The following is a 13876-nucleotide window of genomic DNA, read 5'->3' as shown; positions in this document are numbered from 1 at the left end:
TTATTTGGAGTTATTTCCAAAGTATGTAAAAGTTTTATTACAGAGAAGAAAAAAATTAACCCCCTATCACAGAACCATAACTATTCTGGAGTTGAAAGATACACCCAAAGGATCATCTGAATGTCAATGATGATGAAAATAAGGCCCAGTGAGATTAAGAGATTTACCCAATGACATAAACTTTAATGTAGAGGAGAGGGAGCATAAATTTATTTTAAGAATATCTAATGATTAATTTTTTATATGGAAATCTGTTCTAAGGGCAAACATACAGAAAGCTGCAGCATTTACATAATAAGAATTTCTTAATCTCAGGTTTAGGTAGATTTTTGTTTAGACATCTGGGCTTCTTAAACATTGAGGCAAATACTAATAAGACAGCTTTCTAAATAACGGGTTGTTGGAAAAGTCATGACACATTTTTGCAACAAAAAACATAAAAAAATTACATCATGATTTTTCTGACAACCCAACAGTAGAGGAATTTCAGGTAAAATTCATCAAATTCATGAAAATAGAGACATATTTGCCAGAATGCTATACATAATGGTTATCAGGCCAAATCACAGTGGTTCTGCTACTGTTGGTCTAACAATTAGATTGGAAAAAAATTCTGAAAATCCATAGGCCCTACAAGTAATATAGTTTCTGGTTTCCCTGGAGACAAGGCAATTAACTCAGTGCTCTAATGGAACCCTAAGACAAATATCTGGTAATAAATGTGCATAGCATAAAAGTGATTTTTTAAAAATTGGTATTAATATATTTCCATTTTATTTTTTTAAAAGCACCTAAATTAAATTATACTGTGTCCATGCTACCTACTCCTTTCAAAAAACACCAAACCATGTGGATACCTTTAAAATATTAGTTTGATTAAAATCTAACTTTTTGCTAATTATAAGTAATACAGACATAAAGTAGAAATTAAGATATAAGGACTTTGAACAAGCCAGTAAGAATTGCTATTGTTAGGTGAATACGTTTTTCAATAAATAAAGAAAAAATACTCATATTATCATAAATAACCAGATATTTCAATATAAAGAGAAGAAAAATGTCTGTTTTGACCTATAGAACAAACTGAAGACTCAAAAGCTAGGGCTGTGTGTGTGTGTGTGTGTGTGTGTGTGTGTGTGTGTGTGTGTGTTGGGTATATTGTGCCAATAAAGATATTTTAATTTTATTGAATTGATATCATTTATCATAATTGGCAAAATTTCTCAGACTTTTTTACATACAATCTGGTAGTGGGTAAAGAATAGAGTATAAGAAATGTGATGTTTGAGGCTCTTTTCACTGCAGAGTGATGTCGAGGGAAAAGGTTCAAAATCTCAGCAGCAATTTGAGGGTGTCAAAATGTAAAAACTATCATGACTAAAAATAGACATTGCTAATAAAAATAGCTTTATTATTCCTGTTAATAGAAATAATAACTATCCTAATAAAAATACAAAGTATAAAGAAGAAAATTAGAATTACAACATCCAGATAAGCACTTTAAACATTTCACTGAACACACTTTCCAACCCAAACACACACACAGATGATGTTACAGAAATCGGACCCTGCATATAATGCTAGTTTGAAACTGCTCCTCTTCTTTAAAAGTCAGGGATACCTTTTCATTTCAATAAATATGAGCTATATAATCATTTTTAGAGACACAGAATATTCTATCATAGGAAGCTCTATAATTTATTTAACCAAACCCATATTGTAAGATATTATTTTTGGTTATTGTCTTTTTTGATACAATAAACTTTGATAAACATCCTGTACTAACCTGATTACCAACTTGTCCACTTCTCTATTTTAAGGTAAATGGTCTACAATTAATTCTAATTGTTTACAGTTAGAAGTGATGGATAAGAGAGTATGTGTAAAGCATACCTAACACAAAATTTGCCTAACCCTTGTTGAAAGCAATTTGCCAGTATGTGTTAAGATTTTTAGACGAGGGCCCTAGGAGGAAGGGTGGTCTGCTGAGCTGTGGCAGGCAGAGCGGTGTGGTGAGGGAGGTGGGTGAAGTGGAAGGGACAGTGTCCCTGCTCTGAGGGAGGGGCTGTTGAGCAACAGAGGCAAAGGGGTGTGTAATGGGAACAGGTCACAATGGGCAGGAGAGGATAAAAGCTGTCCCGCAGGGTGGTTTAGGCCTAGGTGGAGGCTTCGATTTCCAGAAGAGACAAGCAATGGGATTTGGAGTTGCTGAATCAAAAAGAAGGGGCTGTCGTGAACCGATGTGTCTGGGTCAAAAGGAAGTGTCCCCCGAGATAACAGCAGTATCTGTGCACCTGGACTTCTGTGTACCCTGACATCTACTGGGGTCCACATGTACCTGCACACCCTGACAGCTCCATGTTTTAGTCAGGGCACAGTCTGGTCCAGGAGCAATTGTCTCTTAACACCTAGCAGTTGGTAATCAACGCCCCCACCCTGTCCTCAGCCACTCAGAGACAAAAAAGCCGGCAGAAGACCACCTGCTGGAGTGATCTGGGGAACAGGATGCTTTGTAAGGCTGGTAAGCAATGTGTGGAGGAGCCCCTAGGAGACAAAAAAGCCGGCAGAAGACCACCTGCTGGAGTGATCTGGGGAACAGGATGCTTTGTAAGGCGTGGTAAGCAATGTGTGGAGGAGCCCCTAGGAGCTGCCTTGATAAAAGAGAGTCATGGATGGCCAGTCTGTGTTACCGTATTACACAGCCAAAAGCAGCCCTGCCATGGGCACGTTCAGCACCTCCATGGGGAAACTGCAGCGACAGCTGTACAAGGGGGCGTATACTATATTCAAGTATGCACCAATGTTTGAGAGCGACTTGATTCAGGTCAGCCAAAGAGGAGAAGTGTTGGACGTGCACCACCGTGCCCGAATGGTGACAGTGGGCTTCGTGCACACCAGCCCCCACCTCACACTGCCTGGTGTCATGCTGCTGGCCCAACCAGCTGCTGTCTCTGATGGCTATAACAGATATGGCCCTGCTACCCAGGAAACAGGCAACAAGCCTACACAGGTCTTAGAGCTAACCAGGCTGCTTCCTTTGAAGTTTGTAAAGATATGCATCCACAACAGTATGAAACAACTGCTCCACCTGAAGCTTGCCACTGGCCACTCTTTTTACCTTCAGCTGTGTTCCCGTTCAGATACAAGAGATCTTTTTTTTTCACTGGGAAAACCTCATTTACATCCTGAGACCACTGGTGGATGCTTGCAGTGGTGCCTGGGCCATTCCAGTTGGGGACACACTGGACATAACTGGGTTTGGGGAAGAAGACAAGAGCCCAGAGGTAAGTCTTTGCAGGGTCTCCAGAAGATGGAGTCAGGGGGGTTTGGAAGAGCAGCAAATGTCCTGCAGAGCTTTTGGTACTGAGGCTCACCTAAAATTGCATAGCATTTAGAGGTGCTCAGGGCCAAATGAGCCTCCACTGGGCGGCCATACCACATTGGGGAGATTCCAGTGCTTCTTCCAAGTGTTCCCCAGGCTGTATTTCAGATGTGCCTTAGCTGTTAGCAATTCATTTCATATCAATATTGAATTGCCTCTGCAGCATCGTGATCATCCAATTGATTTTTTTTTTTTAAGCTGAGCCATCTTGCCACCTGTTGGCAGCCCAGTGGCTGCTCAGCTCGGGCCGGCAATCGAAATGCTGTTGCTCAGAGCTCAAACTCTTGAGAGAGCTCTTAACCAACTGAGCCACTCGGCTGGCCCCTGATTCTTAAACATAGACTCTTCCGACCTGGGTAGGCTATGTTGTGGGACATAACGTCTCTCCATGACTGCCATGTACTGAGTTTTGTATGTGTCAGTGGCCGTGCAATGTGCTTGTATGCATGTACACAATTTGTTAGTAGCTATCAAGCATTAAAGTGCATACTGCTTTACCAGCAGAAGCACTAACACAAGTATATTTTTAAAAGTGTATGAGGATATTCAATGATGAGTTATGATTGGGCACTCTCTGGCACTGGAACTGCTCAAGCAAAACTGGAATGATCATTGTGGTCATTGTGGAAACACTATAGAGGGGGTTTCTGCATTAAACGAGAGCTTGGACTTGAGACCTCAATTTCTTCTTATCAGCCCTTGTTTAGCTATAGGTATGGAAGGGAGCAGACCTTTCTGGTCTCGCTTTCTTAGTTCACTTATGTTGTCTTCCTCCTAGGAAAACGCCTTTCATTTCTATGGAATAGCGCAAGATCAAGTCAGCATCAGGAACTTTCACATGAACCCTGACATATCTGGGGCCACCTATTACGTTGACGTTGGGGAGGAATGAATTCAACATGGCTCCCACATGTACCATATTCAAGAGTTCACATACTTCAGTCACAAAGCCCACAGTGCCTGATCCAAAAGGTGTGGCGGCAGCAGCAGCGGTGACAATAGGCACGACCGCAGGTGCCATGCACGTGGCTGCAGACTTGGAAGAGAAACAAACACTAGCAGGAGCAGCCTTCACTGACCAGGAAGAAGCGCAGCCAGCATGGCCAAAGTGGGTGCTTTCAATGTGTTTTAATACTGTTGTTAGAAGGGTTGCAAGTCCTCAGCGGGTACTTCCAGCACATTAGTAAGAGCTGCTGGCTTCTCCCCAGGAGGCAGCAGGAGTATGGCGAATGCAGGAGCAGAGACTACTGACAGGCCTGTTGCAATAACAGCTAAAGCCTCAGTAATCGGGACCCCTTAGCTCAACCTTGCAGAGTGAAGGCTGCATGTGAGGGAACAGGATGAAAGCGGGAGGGTCTCCACCCAGCAGGACATACTCTTCAGAGAACAGCCTCGCACCTTCGTAGTGCCCATGGGGCAAAGCAGACATCTCATTCAAGACTGTAGGAAAGCAATGTCATCTACCATAATAAAATTCAACTCAGATTCCCTGCTCTAATAACATAATGCTCTATTAACAGGAAAGGGCAGTCATAAAACTAATGGCAATTGAATATTAGGCTCTGAACTATCTTTAACTTTCCCTTAACTTGATATTTGTGATTAAATGAAGAGATGACAAGAATAAAATGTTAAAGATTGCACTCAAAGATCGTTGTCCATTTATGATCTACATTTATTAGTCAAAGAAAATTCCAAAATTTCTAAGATATATACCAGGGACAGAAGCAACCAATAGGAAGCAGGGGATATAAATGAAGCTGGGAAAGCAATATGACATAGTTGGTACCAATTTTAACGCTAACTAGGACCTTGAGTAGGTTACCTGCTCCTTCTTTAAATAGTTATTTTAAGAATTAAAGATGATATGTGTGAAATATCTGGCACTTAGTAGGCACTGTATAAATGATAGTGATTATTATTGACAATAATGTTGAAAAACAAATTTGAGTTTAATTATACTTTCTAGAAAGGGCTTCATTTTCCCAATCTTTTCATTCCTGATTTCTCTTCTAATTCTTTGCCCAACTTAAATTTTATTTAACTGCTTTGAAATTATACTAAAGTACCCAACATATTATATAAACCTTTATAATCCCCTGATGTTAGCCATGTTTCCCCAAAAATAAGACCTAACTGGAAAATAAGCCCTAGCATGATTTTTCAGGATGCTTGTAATATAAGCCCTACCCCAAACAAAAGCCCCAGTTAAGATCATCAGCCAGACATGACTGTTTGAATAAATGTAGATTTCTGTACATGAATAAATAAATAAATGTAGATTGCTGGAGCAAAAATTAATATAAGACCTGGTCTTATTTTCGGGGAAACATGGTATGTATTTAAATTCTAAATTTTAATTTGAAAAAATTGCTTCTTATAAAAGCTTCAATAATGTAATCACACTGAAAAGATAAAATGCCATAGAAAAACTAGAAAAACACAAAAGGTTAGATAAAACCTGAATATAAGATCAATTAAAAATCTAGACAAAAACTGCAAGTTAATCTTAGAAGTATAAGATAATTTTGCAGTATAAGATAATTTTCTAAGTAAAAAATCTACTTAAGAGTTTAAAAGTGATACATCACATATTTTTATGACCCAGGACCGGAATGTATAGGTAACCTGGCTCCCAATTAAGTCTGTATTTCCAGAATCCTCATATTTCTGAAGCTTAGCACTATGCTTTGAATATAGAAGAAATGTGATACATGCTTGCTGGATCCAAGTAAGTTAAGGGTTATAAATGTGAAATAAATATAATATATTCCAAACCAACAAATCTGGGCATATAGAAATTTGCATAGCTCTGCACTAATTCTACTGATATCAAAGTCTCCTGTACCAAACTGTGAGGTAGCGTTGTTTTTTTTTTAATGAAGGCCTACATACATAGTGTTTATAGCTTAATGATTTTTAATAGACTCCCAAAATATTTCAGATCCGAAAAACAAGAGGCTTCAAAATAAAAAGTTTTCTTAAAATATCATAAATAAAATTATATGCCTAGAAAATCCTGAGTTCAAAGCTGTTGCAAGTTGTGAGATAAAGCTACATTTGATATAATACCTCCAGCTCATAACAACTGTATTAAACTGTATTAAAGGAATCAACTTTTGTGCATAAATTCAATTATAAAATGTAAAATTATTTTTATAGTTTTGTACCATCACACATTAAACAATTTTATTTTGTGTGTGTGTATATATATATATATATATATATATATGCATATATATATATATATATATATATGCAAATAAATTTTAAAGGCGAGTCCTTCAACAAATTGAGAACATTTGTAAAAGATGACTAGGTGAGAACAATGGTAAAAGGATTCCAATCTTGATTTATTAGATTAAATACAGTAAAAAAATAAAAAAGGGGCCAGCCGAGTGGCTCAGCTGGTTAAGAGCTCACTTGAGCTCTGAGCAACAGCAGTTCAATTCCTGGCCCAAGCTGAGCTGCTGCTGAGCTGCCGCTGAGCTACCAACAGGTGGCAGGATGGCTCAGCCAAAAAAACAAACAAACAAATTAATTTATTAATCAATTAATTTTTTTAAAAGTATACTGCATCTCAAGTAAATTTATAGATCTAATGCAGTAACAATCCCAAAAAGAATTCTTTTAAAACTTGACAATTATAAAATATAAAATTTTTAAAAGCAAGCAATCATGTTAGCTAATAATTTTAATGCAATAATGATTTCTTCCACATATTTTATATAAAAATATCAAAACTGAGTTATATGGTCTTAAAAATAGGAAAATGGAAATAAGAGATTTCAGAAGAAAATACAAACCAAACAGGATGAAATATAATGTATAATGTGTTAGTATTGTCCAATGGAAAGTCATTAAAAAACTAGATATCAACAAATAAAAAATATATATATAGCCATATTTGGAATTTGTTAAAAGGAATTCTAGATGATGTGAATTAAACAAAAATAAGACTAAGATGGTTAATGAATTTGATAGTTTAAAAAAAATTACATGACATACACTCATACACACATACAAATTCAGAGAAAAAAAGCTGCAGACTGGGAAGCATTTTGTAGCAAATGTAACTAAAATGTACATAGTACATTTTAAATGTAACTAAAATATTAACATTCAATATTTATTGAAGCAATACCAATCTTCACAGAAAAATAGCCAAAGAAAAATATCTAATATTATTTAAAAATTTTAAACCAAAAGCAAGTTACTACAAATCCTACTGCTAAGTCTAATAAATAAAGTTTTTCAAAAAAGTAAATGTTAGTGAAGTGGTAGAGAATAACATAGTCACATATTATTGATGGCTTAGATCCCTAACACTTTCCAAGAATCATATTTTTAAAAATATAAAATACAAAGATGTTAATTTTTGAAACAAAAAATATAGATAAAAGCATTCAATTATTGGTAAACTGTTAAGCAGATGAGGGAATATTACCAAAATAAAACAAATGTTTCTTAATTTCCTTTCTCCTATATGCTTGAGGTAAAATGCCATATGTAAAAACCACTGTTAAGTGAAGAAATGAAACCATAAAATATATACATTTGTTCACTGATTCATTCAACTACTACTGAATTCTGACAATATACCTGGATCTATGTTGGCCTTAGGCCATAGATGATGAGCAATACATACTCTACCTTTATGAAACTCACAGTTGAGTAATGGTTAAGATAAATTGTCTTAAAGTCATATAAATAGTTCATATTAAGGTGAAGCGATTCTTTAAGTACTATATGCTGATTTGATTATCCTATTTACTTCTCCACAATAAATTCATATAAGAATTTGAGTGGCTATGACCAAATTGTGACATAGACATGAAAAATGGTTTCTCAGACACAATTGCTTCACATTTGTTGCAAAACAGAAACTAATATTTTTTGAGATACAACACTATTCCAGACAATTACTGTGAATGATTTCCTGTCCTACACTGTTTTTTTCCACCCATGCTCGATGGAGTGACACATAAATACCTTTGCTATTACATTTTTTTTTTATATTAAGTGCTTTTTCATGTTTGCGTAGAAATATCATTACAGCTTCAAATTTTCTCTGTTTGGCTTATTTTACTTATTTCTGAAACTTCTTTAAGGGCTTGTTGTCCATAGCACACAACAAGAAATGAAGATGATACAATAGAAATAAAATTGACAATGAGTAGTGAAATGGTTTCAAAATTGTGGTCAAAGTTTTAGTGTTCTGGTCTCCTTTTTGGATTGTACTGTATAACCCTCAATGGCACACATTATTCTACTATGTTCCACTGTGCTAAGAAAAAAAATCACTAACTATGCTTTTAAAGAGCCCTATTATGTTTCTTTATAAACCATTTATTATTATTTTAATATGAATTGTGATTTAATTTCAAAATAGTATTCTTTAAAATAAAATATTTTGGGATCACAAATATTAAAACCTCATTAACAGGTCAATATTTCTGTAACTAGCATCATGACCAAACTAAAACAACCAAGTAAAATTACGTAAAGTATGTGTTTGCTTAAGCATATATGTACAGCAAGTCATATCAATATGTTACTGACCTTAACTGAAGAAAAATCACAAAATAAACAAGATACTAATTAGATTTTCAGGGTGGGGGGGGGAATTTACTTAAAAACTTAGGCAACCATTTTTATGTTTTATTGTACCTTAAGAAAAGCAAACCATTACCTGTGCAAGAATAGGGAAGCCAAGGTTCCTACATCCATTACAAGGAGTTAATGCTTCCCAGAGTCCTGAGGGCCCACATGTGTTTTCATCATCATCTTCTTCTTCCACTTCTCCTGGTGACAAATTTATTGTAGATGAAGTTCTCTGAAATTAAATTTATATTATACCAATATATTATATCAATGTTATTTACATATCTGAACATCAATTAAATTGCATAAATTTCATATGGTGTATGTTAGCAAGCAAAAGTCAGCTTAATTCTAGCCATAGTTATGTGGTTTTGCCATGTGAATCAGCCAAAAAACTTGTGTAATTCAATTTTAAATAGAAAGTGAAAACAATGCGTGAGAAAGACTGAGATACAAAGTTGACTAAAGAAAATAGTTGAACAGCAACAAATGAGAAAAATCTTATGATTTATAAATGCAACCAGAAGAATAGCATGAAAATACTTTATTAAAATAGAAATTGCTAAAAAGCCCATTGTTTTCACAATGTCACCAAAAAGGTAGTCTTCTTTAAAAAAAAAATCATAAAATTATATATATATATATATATATATATATATATATAATTTTAAAAGTATTACCCCTGATATATAATCATAGGACTTCCTTGTCGAACATACATATTTACTTTTGCTACTTCCAAAACCCCACTAAAATGACAGCAAACGGTTTGTAAAAATGGTCGAAACCATAAGGCCAACAAAAATAGGAGAGATGTTAGTGGATGAGCAATGTCAAGAAAGCTTGCAGATAATGATAAACAGATGGGTTGAAATTACCTGATTTAGCAAATTTGAGAAAATTGAAATCAAAGTGCCTACAAGAGGGAAGAATAAGAAACAGGCCTGTTCATGACTCAGCATCCTCCAAGGGACTTAACAATTGAAGAGACTGACGACCTGTGCAGGTGTAGGTGCAAGTGGGGCTAAAACCAGATGGAAACTATATATTAGAGACAGGCCTCTAGCCCATCTCCTTTATATCACCCAGCCAGGACACTAAACCTTTACCACCTGACAAGAAACTGGAGGTTTCCTCTCTTGCGAGGTTGAAGCAAAGCGGCTATGAATTCTAAGAGTCCGTGTACAATGAGCAGAAGGGCATCTCTCTAAAAACAAAGGAATTAAGTGAATATCTATGTAGTAAATGAAGATTCTCAACCCACCCCAGTACCTTCCCACATTTACCTTAGAGAATATGGCAGCTAGGTTTATATCCTCCAAGTAGGAGACTAGAAATATTCCTCTTTGCATAAATCAACTTCCTAATGAAAAAGATCTATAAGGACCTAGGAAAATGGTGGGGGTTTATATCTTAACGCCTATTATGAAGCCCAACTCTCAACAAACTCCACCCACATACAGTTTCTAATTTTTTAGTTAAATTTGACAAGAACTCAAAGATCACCCCATATTTGAAGGAAGCCTTTAACAGAGACCAAAAATAAATATAGAGAAAAAGAGTTATAAATAAATAGTATCCTCAGAGAGAAAGAAGATATTTGCATCCCTGAAACAAGAACAGAATACTACAAAACAAATAAATATATTAAATCCAATAGAAGAGTTGGAGAATAAGTTTGAGGAAACTTCCCAGAACATAGAACTGAAGGTGAAAAGAAGTTACAAGTTAAGAAAACCAGGGGAACAAACTAAGAGGTCGATGTAAAGATGGTAGGAAATTATCAAAGAAATAATGCAAGAAATTTTGCCAGAATAAAGAAAAATTCCATATTCAAAGAGTCTACTGAATGCTCAGCAGAGAGAATTTTTTTAGAAAAAAATAAGACAGTAGGTTTGTCTAAAAATCTTCAGAATGTAGTGTTTAACACATACTGATAGATCTTTATTACTGAAGTTAGTAAAGATATTTTACATGTTGAATTGTAAATAACACCCACTTCCTCCAAAAAGTACTTGATTTTAGAAATAGAATGTAAGACTTTATAAGACTGCTTTTAGCATTCATATCTTAAATCTCCCTTTATCAATTTCCAATAACTAAGAAACTACGAAGTTAAACAGTCCCCCAATCATTTACGTCTAAAGATATAATAATAATAATAGCTACAATCTACTGAGCACTATAATTCATAATTTAAATTCACACAACCAGCCCTTGAGGCACATACTAAACTAAGGCACAGAGAGGTCAAGTAAAACCCAAGGTTACAGAGCTGGTAAGTGACAGGGAAAGGATTCCAACCCAGACTTTCTGAGTGGAGAGCTTACCCCATTAATTACTGTGTAACATTGCCTCTCATTCAGCACAATAACCTGTAACAGGTGTGTGTTGAACAACCAAGCTAATCCAACTGTGGTTTAAAATGAAAATATATATTTGTTAATATATTTCTACCACATGATGATACTAGCAAAAGCATTTTGCTACCTGTGATAGCCAGTGAAAATTTCTGTAGTTTGGTCCATAGCTAATAATTTTCATAAGCATACATTTCTCAAATCAGTACAAGGTGATAATCACTGGGACTTTTGATCCTACAGATCATCTGGGTGAAAAAAATCTTGGGATGTCTAAAATCTTAATATATATTATTAGCAAGAGCATCTGTATGTTTGATCAATACTATCTACAAAAATGAATAGCATGATCAAATAGGCATCTTCTTCACCAACTCATGATCAGTTATTGGTTTGACACATCATGGTTGACATCGCACTATAAATCATTACGTACTTGGATGAGAATTATCAACATTTCATAGATTAATCAGTTCTTTTCTTCCTTTGACTCTCCTCCCCAAAGAAAAACTCCGTGTATGTCACTTCCGTGCTTGTAAATCACCAATTACTTCTCACTGCACAGCAAATAATATCCAGATTCGTGAATCTAACTTCAAGGTTCTTTGGGCAAACCATTTTTCAGCCTTTTTCTTACTCTATTATACTCACCCCATTTGGAATTGTTCACCCCAAATGGAATTGTTCACCTTTCCTAATCGTGCTCCATGTTTTTAATCATGTCTTCCTTCTTACTCCCTTGTATAACATTTACTGATTAAAAGTTTAGATTCTAAAATTTGTTCTGGATTCAGGTTCCAACTCTCCTACTTATTAGCCTACATTTTGAGTGTGATTTAAGTTCTGGCTCTGCTACTTGCAAACTGTGTGACTGAGCAAATCACATAATCTAATTAATCCTCAGTTTCCTTATCTGCAAAGTAGACATAACAATCATTCCTACTTGATATGGCTGTATGAGGATAAAATTGTTTGAGAGTAATTGGCACATAAAAAATAATCAATAAATATTGCTATTTTTATTATTATCTTTATCCTGAAAGAGGCATGGACACACACACACACACACACACACACACACACACACACACACAAAGTATTGCTTACTTATCCTAGTTACGTGATCTGAAAGCAAATATTGCCTATTCATACTCGTATCTCTTACAACATGTACATAACAGAATTGAATATTTGTTGAATGGATTATTGAATGAATTTCAAACTATCATTTTCATTTGACTACTTAGAAAATTTTACTAATAGTAAGGGGTGTATATAATTGCATTGCAAATCTCATTATTGTTATTTTAATTTTTATATTAGCCATTGCCAATAGCATTAGCAGAACTAACAAAATCTATCAGTGGTTTAGTACTGCCCCCTAAAGACGGTATATAAATTTGCTGCATAAAACTATAATTTTCTACCTCATTGCTTTACAATTAAAGATGCCTGGGAAATATCAAATTAAATATAATCTTCAATTACATATGGGAAAGAAGACCCATAAGCATACAAACTCAGTTTCCTTTATTTCAAGTGACTTTTAAACTTTGTACTTGAGGTCCAACTGTATTCCTAAAGTTCCAGATGTCAGTAAATTCTTCCATAGATTATAAACCTGAATTTACATCAAGTTTGAGCCTATTAGCTTTCTTGGTTAACACATAGTAATTATGCAGAAGAAATATTGGACCAGTTCTACAGTGTTTCAAAGAGTAAATGGCATAATAGTATATAAATACCATGGGGAAACAAATTTGACCTCAAAGAAAAATACTTTTGGAATAATTACATTAATCTACCATTAAAGAAATGGGATTCCCCTGTGAAGTGATATCTACATATAATATAAAAATTATATTATATGGAAATATGTAATTTTTTATTTAAATAGTTTAATATATTATAATAGTATGTATTATATTATATCATAATTATATATTATATTATTGTGTATATTTTTCATGTTTTATATAAAACATTAATGTTTATATATTTCATATATTATAATCATTATATATTCTATATATTAATAGCACTATACATAACATATACTTATATGTTATATATAAACATAATTATGCCACAACTGTCTATAATGGTGCTTTATAGTTTAGAAAATGTTTTCAGCTATAAAATTGCCAAATAAAGTAGGGTAGGGATTGTCTTTATTGTACAAGTGAAGAAACTAAGGCTCTCAATGTTACTCATTTTGCAAGATCATCCTACAAATGAGTCCAGATTATAATCCAATTTCCTCTGACTCTAGGTTTTATAATCTTTCTACCACACTATGAAAGGAAGTTCCTAATTACTAGAGCTCTTCAAAGGGACAATAGATGTTCAAGATGTTCAGAATGTCCATCAAGGAATTTCTGTGTTATGGGACAGTTTATCATGATGGCCTTTAAATTATTTTTTTCACTCTAAAATTCTTAAGTCAATGCAGTTAAAATGCATGCAGTTCAGGAAAAGGATCAAGGGCCAGTTATGATCCCACAGAAACCCTTTCATCCCCATTGGTCAA

The 13876-nt window shown here is 34.8% G+C and overlaps 2 protein-coding genes across 9 annotated transcripts in view; one reads left to right on the top strand and one right to left on the bottom strand.

Annotated features, from left to right (window-relative positions):
- ANKS1B (ankyrin repeat and sterile alpha motif domain containing 1B) overlaps window positions 1–13876 on the bottom strand; it is a 985090-nt gene that overhangs the window by 746137 nt on the left and 225077 nt on the right. For all 8 annotated transcript variants that reach the window (XM_019641719.1, XM_019641710.1, XM_019641706.1 and 5 more), the window contains one exon: window positions 9075–9218. In XM_019641719.1, the coding sequence (XP_019497264.1) occupies window positions 9075–9218 (144 nt within the window). The remainder of the gene's footprint in view (window positions 1–9074; window positions 9219–13876) is intronic.
- On the top strand, window positions 2669–4274 carry GARIN6 (golgi associated RAB2 interactor family member 6). The gene is given in 3 exon segments (XM_019641674.1): window positions 2669–3141; window positions 3143–3284; window positions 4161–4274. Coding segments are annotated over 3 exon segments (729 nt in total).

Source organism: Hipposideros armiger, unplaced genomic scaffold (genome assembly GCF_001890085.2).
Source record: "Hipposideros armiger isolate ML-2016 unplaced genomic scaffold, ASM189008v1 scaffold_63, whole genome shotgun sequence".
Classification (NCBI taxonomy): Eukaryota; Metazoa; Chordata; class Mammalia; order Chiroptera; family Hipposideridae; genus Hipposideros; species Hipposideros armiger.
This window is presented reverse-complemented; position numbering and strand designations above follow the sequence as displayed.